The sequence below is a fragment of the Mus musculus genome, chromosome 7 (assembly GCF_000001635.26).
Source record: "Mus musculus strain C57BL/6J chromosome 7, GRCm38.p6 C57BL/6J".
In the NCBI taxonomy this organism is placed as follows: Eukaryota; Metazoa; Chordata; class Mammalia; order Rodentia; family Muridae; genus Mus; species Mus musculus.
The window spans coordinates 43872874-43885771 of record NC_000073.6 but is presented as its reverse complement, the minus strand read 5'-3'; the positions used below and the strand labels follow the sequence as shown (position 1 = coordinate 43885771).

At 49.3% G+C, this 12898-nt stretch overlaps 1 protein-coding gene across 1 annotated transcript in view; it reads right to left on the bottom strand.

The window, feature by feature from the left end:
- The window catches only part of Klk4 (kallikrein related-peptidase 4 (prostase, enamel matrix, prostate)), a 4645-nt gene extending 33 nt beyond the window's left edge, over positions 1–4612 (bottom strand). The window contains exons 1-6 of the mRNA NM_019928.2: positions 4558–4612; positions 4060–4131; positions 2054–2216; positions 1576–1826; positions 1356–1492; positions 1–538 (exon numbers count right to left, since the gene is read on the bottom strand). The exon at positions 1–538 is cut by the window's left edge and continues 33 nt beyond it. Of these exons, the coding sequence (NP_064312.1) occupies positions 386–538; positions 1356–1492; positions 1576–1826; positions 2054–2216; positions 4060–4123 (768 nt within the window). The 5' untranslated portion in view covers positions 4124–4131; positions 4558–4612 and the 3' untranslated portion in view covers positions 1–385. The remainder of the gene's footprint in view (positions 539–1355; positions 1493–1575; positions 1827–2053; positions 2217–4059; positions 4132–4557) is intronic.
- Positions 4613–12898: the final 8286 nt, after the last annotated feature.

Below are 12898 nucleotides of genomic sequence, written 5' to 3'. Positions count from 1 at the left end.
CCCTGAGGAGACAGGCATAAGGTGTTTGGGGGGGGAAACAAGCCTAAGGGTGACAAAGGCAAGGCTGGGTCAATACTGGGCTACTAGAGGACACTGCACACAGAGGAAAATGCAGGTGGGTTCCACTCCTGTGTTCCAGGGAGGAGGTTGTGGCATGGATCCCTGAATCTGAAAGAGGGTATTGTGGTCTGAATCCTTGGATCTGAGAGAGGAAATTGGAGTCTGGACTTGTGGGTCTGAGGGAGGAGATTGGAGTCTGGACTTGTGAGTCTGAGGGAGGAGGCTAGGGCCTGACCTTGTAGATCTGAGGGAGAAGGGCTAGGAGCAATCCTGAGTCTCAGGTTCCCTCAGCAGGCTTCATGTGGGCCTTGTAGTCAGTCCATAGCTAGTTTGTCTGAATGATGGTCTGGATCCAGTTAGTGAACTTGCAGAGATTGGTGTAGACACTTGGTATGCCAGGCTGCCCACACTTTCCTTGTCCCATAGACACGAGCCCTTGTAGGGATCTGTTGCACACTATGGGACCCCCAGAGTCCCCCTGAGAGAGAAAAGGGGGGAGGAAGGGAGGGGAATGGAAGAGGAGGAGAGGGGGAGGGGGAAAGTGAAACGGAGGTGGGAGAGAGAGGGAGAGGGTGAGGGGGGAAGGGGAGGGTGAGGGAGAGAGAGTCAGAATCCAGGAGGGCATGAGCAGAAAGTCTCAGAGCATCCCCGTAAGTAAGCATTGTAGACAGAGACAGAAGGAAACCAGCCGCATACCCTTGCCAGAGCCCTGTGTCCACACAACTGGCTGCTTTCCTGGGGCTTGTTACTTGCCTTGTCTATCTGTCTGTCTCCTTCAGGGCTTTTCTGCCTACACTGTGTCTTTGTGTTCTGTGTGTGTCTGTGTTTCCTTCGTTTTTACTTTTTCTCAGAATGGCTATTTCTGTTTCTTCCGAGATCTATTTAGTGGTGTTTGTTTGTTTGTTTGTTTGTTTGTTTGTAGTACTGGAAGCAAAACCCAGTGCCTTTATTGAGGTGCTCTACCCCTGAGCCACGCCCTATCTCCTCACTGTGGGAGGGACTGAATGGCTACGATTATAGGTTTGAACCACTATGCCTGGCTTCTGGGTCTCTGCCTCCTTGATCCTCTTTCCTCCCCTACCCCATTCTCTTCCTCCATCTCCTCCTCTTTTTGAGAAAGGGTCTCACTGTGTATATCTGGCTGGTCTTGAACTCACAGACATCACCTGACTCTGCCTACCCTGCTGAGATTAAAGCGGTGGCTCCCCCATGTCTCACAGTCTACCTCAGTGTGCCTTGGGTGTACCTTCTGCACCTCCCTGCCTCGTCTCTGTTCCACCCTCCCCGAGTCTCACATTGCAGGAGTCCTTTTGGTCCTGTCCTCCTCCAGCGCAGAACATACTGAGGTGGTACACAGGGTCATACAGCAGCCGGCAAGTCTCCTCTGACGCCACTGAGAGATTCACACACTGCAGGAGGCTGGGCAGTTTCCCTGGGGCACACAATGGAGGGTCAGTCCATTTTGGCTGTGTGGGGAACTTCTCAGAGAGGGCAACCCTGTTCCCAGCAGCTTACCATTCTTTAGTTGACCCCAACCAGAGACTAGGCAGGTATCTCCAGGAGTGGGGCATTGGGTAGCCACAGGGATGCTCCTGATAGTGTTAGACTCTATCACTGACTCGTTCAGTTTGATGAGCATGAGATCGTTTGCAAAAGAAGGATCGTTGAAGTTGGGGTGCTGGATGGAGAGGTGGGCCTCTAACATCCGGCTGCCAGGCTCTTGGGAGCCTTTCAGGTTATGCAGGCCCAGTCCCACGATGTAGGACCTGAGGATCACCCAGAAGGTGAGTATACAGTGGCACCTATATCTCCCAACTCATCCTCCACCCTAAAGCAACAGCGATCTCCTGCTTCGCCTTTCCCTTCCCCTAGACTGCCCTGTCCCTTAGGTTTGGGTTCCCCTCAACACTGTGGCCACTTGCGCGCCCTCTGCAGGCCGCGTGTGATATTGAAACCCCTCCCCTCAGCATCCTGCCCTACCACCCCGACTCACTCCTGTAAGCAATGTGCTGCTGACAGCACCCACTGCGGATGCACCAAGACTCCCGAGCAGAAAAAACCGTCTTCTGAGAACAGTGCCGCCTGCCAGGGTTGCGAGTGTGGGGAGCAGTCCTGGCCTTGTATGATCCGGCTGCTGACACTTGAGGCGGAGGCTCCTAGGGATGGAGTCAGGATTGGGAGGGTGTGGAGCAGGGGCGTTTCAAGGCTTCTGGGATGGGAGCAGGGTCCAGATGAGAGCTCAGAGCTATGGGGGTGATGTTTGAGTGAAGGGACGTAATCAGAGGTTGCAGTGGGTGGGTGGGTGTTGTTGCGGGGGTGGGGTGGGGAGGAGGTAGGGTCGAGACTGGAAACAAGCTATGAATCCTGGATTAGAGTTCTTTCCCACAGGGTATGAGTGAAGGGGAGTGGTTAGAGCCTCAGGGGGAGGTCATGGTAGGGAACCAGTTCAAGAGGTAGGATTAGGGCTCCTAAGGGTAGGATATCAAAGTTAAGGACTTGGTTAAGAGTTTGGGGATGGAATTAGGTTTTAGGGTCTGGGTCATTGCTAGAGACAGGTTCAGGACACAGCCTCGCTGTCTCTCGAGGTAAGATTTAGTGCAGGGGCTTGTCCAGGCTTTCAGGGGTGGAGCCAGGGCTGGGGACAGAATGAGGGCGCTGGACCAGGGAGAGTTTCAGAGCAGAAATGTGGCTGGGGCTTCCCAGGTCTCAGGGGAGGTGTCATGGAAAAGGGGAAGGAAACTGCTTTAAAGCTGAGTGGTTGAGGCAAGAGTCTGGACTGGTTGCAGGCAGGGCTCATCATAGCAGGGTGTCAATGTAGAGACCTTGGTATCTGCCTCCTGAGAAGGCTTAGGGTTCACCACATAAGCTGGGCAGATCTGGGGACAAGGTCGTACTTCAGGGATGTGGGAATGTCTGGGGACAGGCAAAGAGGCTGGTTCTTAGGGACCGAGTTTGAGAACAGGAGTATGGGTGAAGCTTCAGAGTTCATAAAGGCCAGGGCCAGAGAGAGGAGAATTACGGTGAAGGGGCTGGCAGAGTCAGGACTAGATGGTGATTCAGGATATAGGACATGGGACTAGTCTTCAGTCACCAAGCAACTGGTGACTGGAGTGGTCTGAGAACTTCAGGGTGGAGTCAGGGTTCAGAGGGGTGGAGTCAGGACTGAGAGGGCTCCGGGTCAGGGCTCAGAGGGGTGGAGTTAGGTCCCTTGAGAGGAGTTAAAGCCAGGAGCCTCCTTAGTCTGGGAGCCAGGATCATCAGCACACTGGATGTAGGGTCATTTGTCAGGAAGACGGGTCAGCTTGGATTCTCAGGCTGATCTTCAGGACCCAGGAACCATTTCTCCCTCACACACAGTCACGACTTCAGGAGCTGTTCAGCTTTTGTGGCACGGCTGTGCTTCCATGCACCTCCCCTCAGGCACACCCAGCCACAGCCCATTCACCCAGGCAACATCTTTATCCCAGAGGGGGCTGGGAGGGAGTGCTGGCTTAGCATGCACAAAGTCTTGGGTTTGGATCCCAGCACTACAGCACCACGTAAACTGGGTATAGTGGTACATACCTATAACCCCAGCACTTAGGCAGAGGCAGAAGGATTGGAAATCTAAGGATGTTCTTGGCTGCTTAGTGAATTCACGGCCAGCCTGGACTAAGTAAGACTCTTAAAAAATAAATAAGTGGGTCAGGTATCAACTCTAGCACTCAGGGGCAGAGGCAGGCTGACTTCTGAAAGTTTGAGACTAGCCTGTTGTACATAGGGAGTTTAACGGAAAGAATCAACTAGTCACTCAGGAACTGGGCACAGATCCCGTCTTCCCCTTAGTGGTACCACTAAGACTGTCTCTCCTTCTCAGGACCTGTCACCCTTTACAGCCATGACCACACACAGTCACATCATACTGCCACATCAGAGAGTCAGAAACAGTAGGACACTGAGTCCTGCTGTTGGCTGACACTGTTCACTCGGGCACACACCATGACACACACACTCAGATACCTGTGACCTCAAGGATGAGGCACCCCAGGAACCAGCCCCAGGGGGTTCGTGCAGTGACCATCATGTTGGCTCCTGGAAATGAAGACAACAATGAATCTGGACGGTAGTCTTACTCCCTGCCTCCCCATGATCTCTCTCCCTTGCCTTTTTCATTTGTGGGATGTGACCGGATAGAAAGAGACAGAGAGAAGGGGGAAGAAGTAAAAGGGAGGAGGAAGAGAAGGAGGAGGAGGAGGGAGAAGCATCTATCTAGGGATGGGTGGGGGTGTGGAGAAATGGAGGCATAGATCTTCACTTAGGACAGATGAAAGACCCCGACAGGGCTTCACTTAGGACAGATAGAAGACCCTGACAGGGCATTCAAGAGACCTATCTGGTTGGAGGCAGTCTGAGAGGCAGAGATCAGAGCCAGAGGTTCAGAGAGGAATGCAGGGATGCTTCTAAACAGAGAGTGTGAGAGCAAGAGAGAGAGAGAGAGAATGTGTGTGTGTGTCTCACCTGCTGCTTCTGGGCTCCGAATTCTGCGGCTGAGCTGAGCTAAGCTGAGCTGGTTTGCTACCCACAGGGGCCCCTATGGGGCTTATAAGCTTCCTCAGCTGGGGCTGGCCTGCCCCCCAGGGGACACATTCCATACGTCAGATGCTGCAGGCTCCAGCTCAAAGCCTTCAGGCTGCCTCCAAGTCAGGTGGAGTCTGGGGCACAGGGAGGGAACAGTGTCCAGACCCCAGCCTCTCTGGCCTTTATTCTTCCCCCTCCCTTGCCCCCCCTCATGTTCTTTCATTCATCCTTTCCTTCTCTCAGGCTCATTTTACTCACTAAATGAAATTCCCCCTACCTCACTCCCGTAGTCTCCCTCTGTGTCCTTCTGTTCGTCCTCTGAAAACTGCCCCAGCACCAAATCCAGCTTGCATCTCGTACTTCCTTGGAAATCTTATCTGTGACCCACCTCTCCATCTCCTTTTCCCCATGCATAGGATCTGGGTAAGCATCACTCCATGCTCAGCCTGAATTCAGAGAACCCTGCACACAGATCCTCCCTCTGCAGATGTCCTAGTGCAGAGGCTCCTAGGAACGAGGGTGTGATGGAGGCACCCCTTAGTCAACAGCAATTGGCAGCTCTCATGCTTGGAATTCTAAATCAAGTCAGGAACTAGGAAGAGTGATCTCTCCATGTTCCTGGGACTCCGGTCCCGGTGATCAGGGGGAGAGATGTACAATCAAGAAGACAGAGGAATCAAGAGATAAATGGTAGTTGGTAGTGTCCGAGTCAGATGACTATGAGGAAGAGTGGGAACCAGACAAGTGAGGTTGCATCAGAAGACGTCTTGGCATTTGTCCGTGGATGACATTCCCATGGGAAGCAAGGCAGACAGGCAGCCTTCAGAAATGGCTTAGATATCAAGGTTCAGTGGTAGAGGAATTGACATGGCTTGCTTACTTTGTGAAATTGCTCTTGGTGAGGAGAGACAGAGGTAGGGATTGAAGGCTGGACCATGACTGGGAAAGCACTGAGATTCAAGTGGGAGATGCTGGGGTCCAGGAGGGAGATGCTGGGGTCTGGTGGGAGATGCTGAGGTCCAGGAGGGGGGATACTGGGGTCTGGTGAGAGATGCTGAGGTCCAGGAAAGGGATACTGGGGTCCAGGAGGGAGATGCTGAAGTCCAGGAGGGAGATGCTGGGGTCTGGTGGGAGATGCTAAGGTCCAGGAGGGAGATACTGGAGTCTAGGAGGGAGATGCTGGAGTCCAGGAGGGAGATGCTGAGGTCCAGGAGGGAGATGCTGAGGTCCAGGAGGGAGATGCTGGGGTCCAGGAGGGGGATGCTGAGGTCCAGGAGGGAGATGCTGGGGTCCAGGAGGGAGATGCTGGGGTCCAGGAGGGGGATGCTGGGGTCTGGTGGGAGATGCTGGAGTTCAGGAGGGAGATACTGGGGTTTGGTGGGAAAGTCTGGGATTCAAATGGGCATACTGGGTCTATCAGGACTCATAGGTACACACTGTGATTGATGAGGCCAGTACTGATGACAGGGAGGCCAGCTAAGACAAAGAGCAAACAGGTGGGTGGTGCTTTTCTGTCTTCCCACTGGGTCAGGTGGAGGTGACCTAGAGTTATGGATGTAGGCACTGGGAACATTTCTGGTCTCACATATTGGGGTTATTTGCACTAAGATGGGAATCCACTTCAGAGACAAGAAGGGACAAATGTGAACCAAGAGAACTGGGGGATGCCAGACCACAGAAGGACGTGAAGGTTCAGAGAGATGGAGACGTGGAGATCTGCAGATGGGAAGAGCAGAAGCGCATACCTGGAGGGACACATGACAACCTCACACTCATCCCTCACTAGAGGATTCTGGGTAGGAGCTTTACACCGTACATCTCTCAGAGACCATGGAAAAACATATGCATGTTTCTGTTTGTGTGTGAATTCTCCTAACATCTGTTTTCCCCTAAGCTGGGAGTCTTTTGAGGACAGATTCCTGTGTCTTGTTTTTGCTGGTGATATTCATTCACTATGGAGGGGTTAAACAGGTGCACGTAGAGTTAGAGATAGGACCACAAGCACCGAGGCAGACAGGGAGAGAGGAGACTGATAGGCAGAGTCACAGTAACAGACATAGCAATAGGTTACTATTATTTACTTAACTGGGGAGCACTCCTTTGCTTCTGAATCTACCTTCAGGGTTTGTACACAGTAGGACTGGAAGATTCTTTACCCAGAGTGCTTGGTCCAGAAGAAATTGAGATCTTTCTTTCTCCCACCCCTCTTTGTGTGTGTGTGTGTGTGTGTGTGTGTGTGTGTGTGTGTGTGTGTGTTCATGAGTGTACAGGTGCACATGTGTGTAAGGATACAAAGTGTAAAGCCAGAGGTCAGCCTCAGCCATCATTCCTCAGGTGTTACCCATCTTTCTTATATTTTGAAGACAGGGTCTCTCCATGGCTTGTGATTCACTGGCTTAGTGAGGCTGAGTCCCAGGGATCCTGGTTTTGCCTCTCCAGTGTTGGGAGTACAAGCACGACTATACCTGGCTTTTCATTTTTTATTTTTTCATCTGTTTTCTGGGAATGGAAGTCAGGTCCTCATGCTTGTAAGGCAAGCACTTTACTCACTGAGCCATCTCCTCAATCTGGTTGTCAAGCATTTTCAAATACATGAGAAGTCAGTGAGACTGGAGAGATGGCTCAGCAGTTACAATCAAGACTGGTTCCCAGTGGGTGGCTCACAAATGCCTGTAACTCCAGTTCCAGGGGGCTCTGTCGCCCTCTTCTGGCTTCCTTGGACACTACACTCATGTGCACATACCCACACATAGCAACACACATTTAACTAAAACTAAAAATAAAATATTTTTAAAATTATCAAAATTATCATATTTATTTTGTTTGGTATGTGTATATGTACCTATGTAAGTATACATACATGTATGTATGTATTTATGTAAGTATACATGTATGCAGGTATATATGTATGTGTGGGTACATGCATGCTACTTACCAAAGTCAGAGCACAACTTGCAGAATCAGTTCTCTTCTCCTACCATGTGGTTCAACGGATGGAATTCAAATCTTCTGTAAGTGCGTTGACCTACTGAGCCATCTTGGACCTCTATTAAACTCTTTCTGAAACAGAGTCACTCTATAGCTCAGGGTGGTCTTGAATTCCAGATAATCCTGCCCCGGCTCTCTAAGTGCTAAGACGGCAGGTTTGAGTCACCACACACACAGTGGCTTTACACAGTCTTCCCGACATGCTTCACGGAAGGGAATTATTTAGATTTTGAAGTATGTTTACTGACCTGTGATTCATTTCTCTTGATGATTTTGTGGAATAGGGGTCTGTAGACTTCGTTTTACAGATAAGGAAACTGAGGCACAGAGAGACAAGTAAACACTGGAAGTCAGTTAAAAGCTGAAGCTGGAGGGATGTAGCTGATGAACAGAACAAGACAATGAGCAGGATGGAGCCTGCATGGTGAGAAGGTGGCCAAAGTCAGAAGTGGAGAAACGTGGGTGCTATGGGAATAATAATAATAATAATAATAATAATAATAATAATAATAAATATAACAAATAATAACTGTAGAATAATACTATTGTAAGTAATAATACTTATTATATGAACACATACTATTAATAATATAAATAATAAATATTATATAATATTATATCATACATGAAATATAATAAAATATGTATAATATTATAACTAATAATATTATAAAGAATAAATGTATAAAATGTAAATAATATTATTCTTAAAAGTAATATAATAAATAATTAATAATATTATTATTAACAAGAACTCAAAAATATAATGGAAGACTAACCTTTCTAGATCACCTCTATTTTGTATGTTTTATTGGAATTGCTTTATAAACATGACTCTGAGAAGCCCAGAATTATGCCCAACTATGGAAACAAGAGACAGACACACAGAGAAATCAAACTGTGGCCGAAGGCTGCACAGCAAGCAGAGTGGCAGTGAACTTGAGACTTCTAGCTTGAGAGCAAAGTGTGTAGTAGTTTGAAGATGCTTGGCCCAGGGAGTGGCACTATTAGGAGGTGTGGCCTTCTTGGAGGAAGTGTGTCATTAGGGGGTGGGCTTTAAGAATTTCCTCCTAGCTGCCTGGAAGACAGCAGTGTTCTCCTGTTTGCCTTCCAAACAAGATGTAGAACTCTCAACTTTTCCAGTGCTATGCCTGCCTGGACGGTGCCATGCTCCCACCAGGATGATAGTGGACAGAACCTCTGACCCTGTAAGCCAGCCCCAATTAAATGTTGTCCTTACAAGAGTTGCCTTGGTCATGGTGTCTCTTCACAGCAGTAAAACCCTAACAAAGACAGTTCATATTGATCACACTCTTACATTGCCTCTCAGGAAACTGTGGTGTTTGACAGATGTCATGTTCCTTCAGGGACACAGGATATGGGGGTGCCAGGGCACACTCAGGCTGGACATCTCTCACCTGCGCTATCATCCTTTAATCTTACACATAGGTGAGGTACAGCCTGGACAGGGGAAACCAGAGGCACTGAGGTTGGGGGGTGGGGTTCCAGGCAGAGCCTACTCCTAGCAAAACTGGAAAAACAGGCCCTTGTGCTGCAGGCAGGTGAGCTAGGCTGCTTACTGAGGAGACTCCTCTATGGTAGAACCCTAGACTCCCTATCTGGATTCCTGCTAGGGGCCCAGGCAATGTCCGGGGGACCTGTTACACTTTCCTGCTAAACCTTCAAAACAGACGAGGTTGGAAGCAGACCAAGCTTCGAGGGCAAACGCAGGTGACGTCCCTGCTTTACTCAATGGCAAGAAGCTGTCTTAGTACCTGTCACCTTCCATAAAGACCGGTGTTTTCTGTCCTAAGTATGGACAAAGCCTGTGGGAAAATCCACAGGGCTTCCAAGGAGAGACTAGGACAAAGTTGGGGCAATCTCCAGGATGGGGAGACTCTGGAGGAGAGACAGGTTGGGAGATCTCAACAGCTTGTGGGGAGGGTCTGGCCTGAAGCAGGCACAAAGAACGCAGCTGGACCCCAACAGTGAGACAGACAGCTGGAGGTGAGGGGGGACTGGGAGCTGAATTGGGCAAGAAAAGAGGCCCCTCTTTTCTTTTTTTTTTTTTTTCTTTTCTTTTTTTTCGGTAAATACCACAACCAGCTTGGGGGACCACTACTGCCGCTGGGATGCGGCTCAGTGACGGAGCACACACATCAAGCAAGTGGACGTGGGTTCTGTCCCTTGTTGCTCCCCAGAACAGTACACTGCTGATGGAGTTTCATCTGAAAGTCATAGTGAAAGCCTGCTGTACTAAAATACAAAGGAAAGAGAGGGCCGGGGTGTGCATCGGAGGTAGAGCCTTTGCCTAGAATCTACCAGTGAGGAGCTGGGGACATGGCTCAGGGGTGGAGTACTTTCCTAGTATGCACATGCCCTGGGATGAGTCCTGACAACCACAGGGGGAAAAATAAAAATTTTTGAACAGAAAGAAAACCTGAGCCGCCCTTGGAGTCATGGGGTCTTCATTTTGATTTCACTGTGGACTTGAGAAACTGGCGTGCTCACTTCTGTTTTCATGACTAAATCTGAACTCTTATCACCCTGGTTAACACCTCCACCGGCCAATAGTAAAAGATGGCTCTTCTCTTATAGTCAAATCTTGGTTTCTATATTACTTTAAAAAAAAAGATTTATTTATTATTTGTATGTGAGTATGCTATAGCTGTCTTCAGACACACCAGAAGAGGGCATCTGATCCCATTTTACAGATGGTTGTGGGAATTGAACTCAGGACTTCTGGAAGAGCAGTCAGTGCTCTTAACCACTGAGCCACCTCTCCAGCCCAGTTTCTATATTCTTTCTGAAAGGGAGAGGGAAGCAACACACACACACACACACACACACACACACACACACACACACACACACACACATGCCTCCCAGCAGGCTCTGTGTTGCTCACGGTTTCCCCTGTAAAACACATCCAGGTCCCCAGGGTCTCGCATTCCCTGCACGCACATCCACACATCCAGCCTGCGCTTTACAATCCCGTTGTTTCTGCTGTTGTTTTAATTGGAACACCAGTCTGGTCTTACTATGTCCCACACCATCCTGAAACAGCTGGATTGGTGGAGCTGAAATGGCCTTTTAAAGATTCACTAAAACACCAGCTGGGTAGCAATAGCCTGGGGTTGCTGGGCAAGCTTCCCCGGAAGGCTGTGAATTTGTCCAATGTATGGGGCTGATTCTCCCAAGCCAGGATTTATGGGCCCAGGAACCAAGATGTAGAAATGGAAATGATTCTCACTATCACTGCTAGAGACTGGCTAGGAAGATTTATTCTTTCTGTTCTCACAACCTTATGCTCTGCAGGCTTAGAGGTTTTGGTTTCAGAAGCAGTGCTTCTTCCTGGGGACACAGCACACAGCTCACGGAGTTGGAAGCTAAGAGTTTCCTCTTTATTTTGAGGTCCTGATGCTCTTGAGCCCATTAAGAAAGGTGTAACAGTATTCGCAGAAGTGATATATCCAGACTGCCAGGGGGAAATTAGGCTGCTTCTCCGTTATGGAAATAAGGAAGAACATGTCTGGAGGGTAGAGGAGATCTTTCGGGACACCTCTTGGTGTCACTATGTTCTGTGACTTAGGTCAGTGAGAAAGTACAACGACCCAATCCAGGCAGGGTGATAAATGACCCAGACCCTTCAGGAATGGAGATACAGGTCACTCCTCCAGGAAAGGAACCAGAACCTGCTGAGGGGTTTGCTGAAGGTCAGGGGCATATGGAATGGGTAAATACAGGAAGGCAGTTATTAATACCAGGTGAGGCCATGTGGCTAGTGACAGAAAGGAGGACAGTAACTGGAAGGTGTTGCCTTATGTGGAAGGAATATGTGTGTGTGTATACAGTATGTAGATAGTTGGGATTTTATTTAATGTAGCATCAATTGAGATAATATTAGAAGTTAAATGTGATAAACCTCTGATGTCATATTTAAATTCTGAGACCTTAGACATTCCTCAAAGTATGTCGCTGTACACGCTCTTTGGATTCTGAGTGGGAAAAAAAGGAAGGACCTGACTGCCCCTAGGTGTGGTGGAGGAGGTTTGCCATAGACAAAAGGGAGAGCATAGCCAGAGGCAGAGATATCTGGGGGAGTTCAGGGACGGGACCCTAAGCCATGTGAGGAGAGGGGGAAAGAAGAGGGAAGAGAGAGGAACCAGGTGCAGCAACCAAGATGGCAAAAAGGTTAAAAGGGGGGGGGTGTGACCAAAATGTCTGGATTATATAGGGAAGTGTCTGGGGAAGAGCAGCCCAGCCCCTGGGTACACCAGTCATACCCTGTAACAGATAGGGACTGAGGGATGCTGTGAGAACCTCAAGGCCAGGTCCGCTTTGATATGTTAAATAGATACCTCAGCCTCTAGTCCTGGGGTTGAGACCTAACAGATCCAAGAGGCTTGAATTCCTAGTTTCAGATGGCACTCATTAAAGCTGTAAGATTGGCATCTGCTCTGCTGGGTTTGATTGTGCTTCGGTGTGGTTGCTATTTGTTGTGGCTTTGATTCTTCTCTTTTGGAATAAGGACTCTTACTTGGCATAATAGTACTTGAACGTATACGACTTGTGTTGCTGCTCTGGACACCAGCGTGAAGCTGGGAGAGTGAAGCCTAAAAATGGGGCGGACTAGTCTCACACAATGGCCAACTTTATTCAGAGCATCAGACAATTCCTGCTTTGAGCCCTCGGTGGAGCCACACGGGAATTCTCTGGCTCTCTGCTTCCACTGTGCTACACTGCCACCTTGTGGCGCCAGACGGACACACAGCGATGGTGGTGATAAACGGGAGATTCCCTGGGCCAGTTTCTCCAGGACCCAGCACCTTGCTCCAACTGGGAACCTAGATGGGTTATTTTCACTCCAGCTTGAATCTTCTCATTGTGTCCAGGTCCTGACCTTGAGTCTCTCAGAGAAAAAGTGAAGGGCTCAGTGTGAGATGGGACAGGAGCTGAGGGGCTTGTGGCTCAGTCTTGGCTTTGCTCAGTGAGCCAATGATGGCATCTGGGTGTTGAGTGAGTTTCCCATGGGTATATCTAGCAATGTTTTGTACTCACGAGAGTTCAACAGCAGGCAGCTGCAGTCCCTGCTAACATTACCGGGGGAGTCACATGGAGTTTTGCTAAGACAGACTTACTGACTGAAGCAAGACACATAGAGAGGCGAGACCCATAGAAGACAAGTGATGTTTGCAGGGAGTACAAATAAACTCAACAGAGAGAGACCGGGGTGGGTTAGGGTGGGAGGTGGGGTGGGTGGAGGTGGAGGGGGGAACTCTCATAGTTAGCT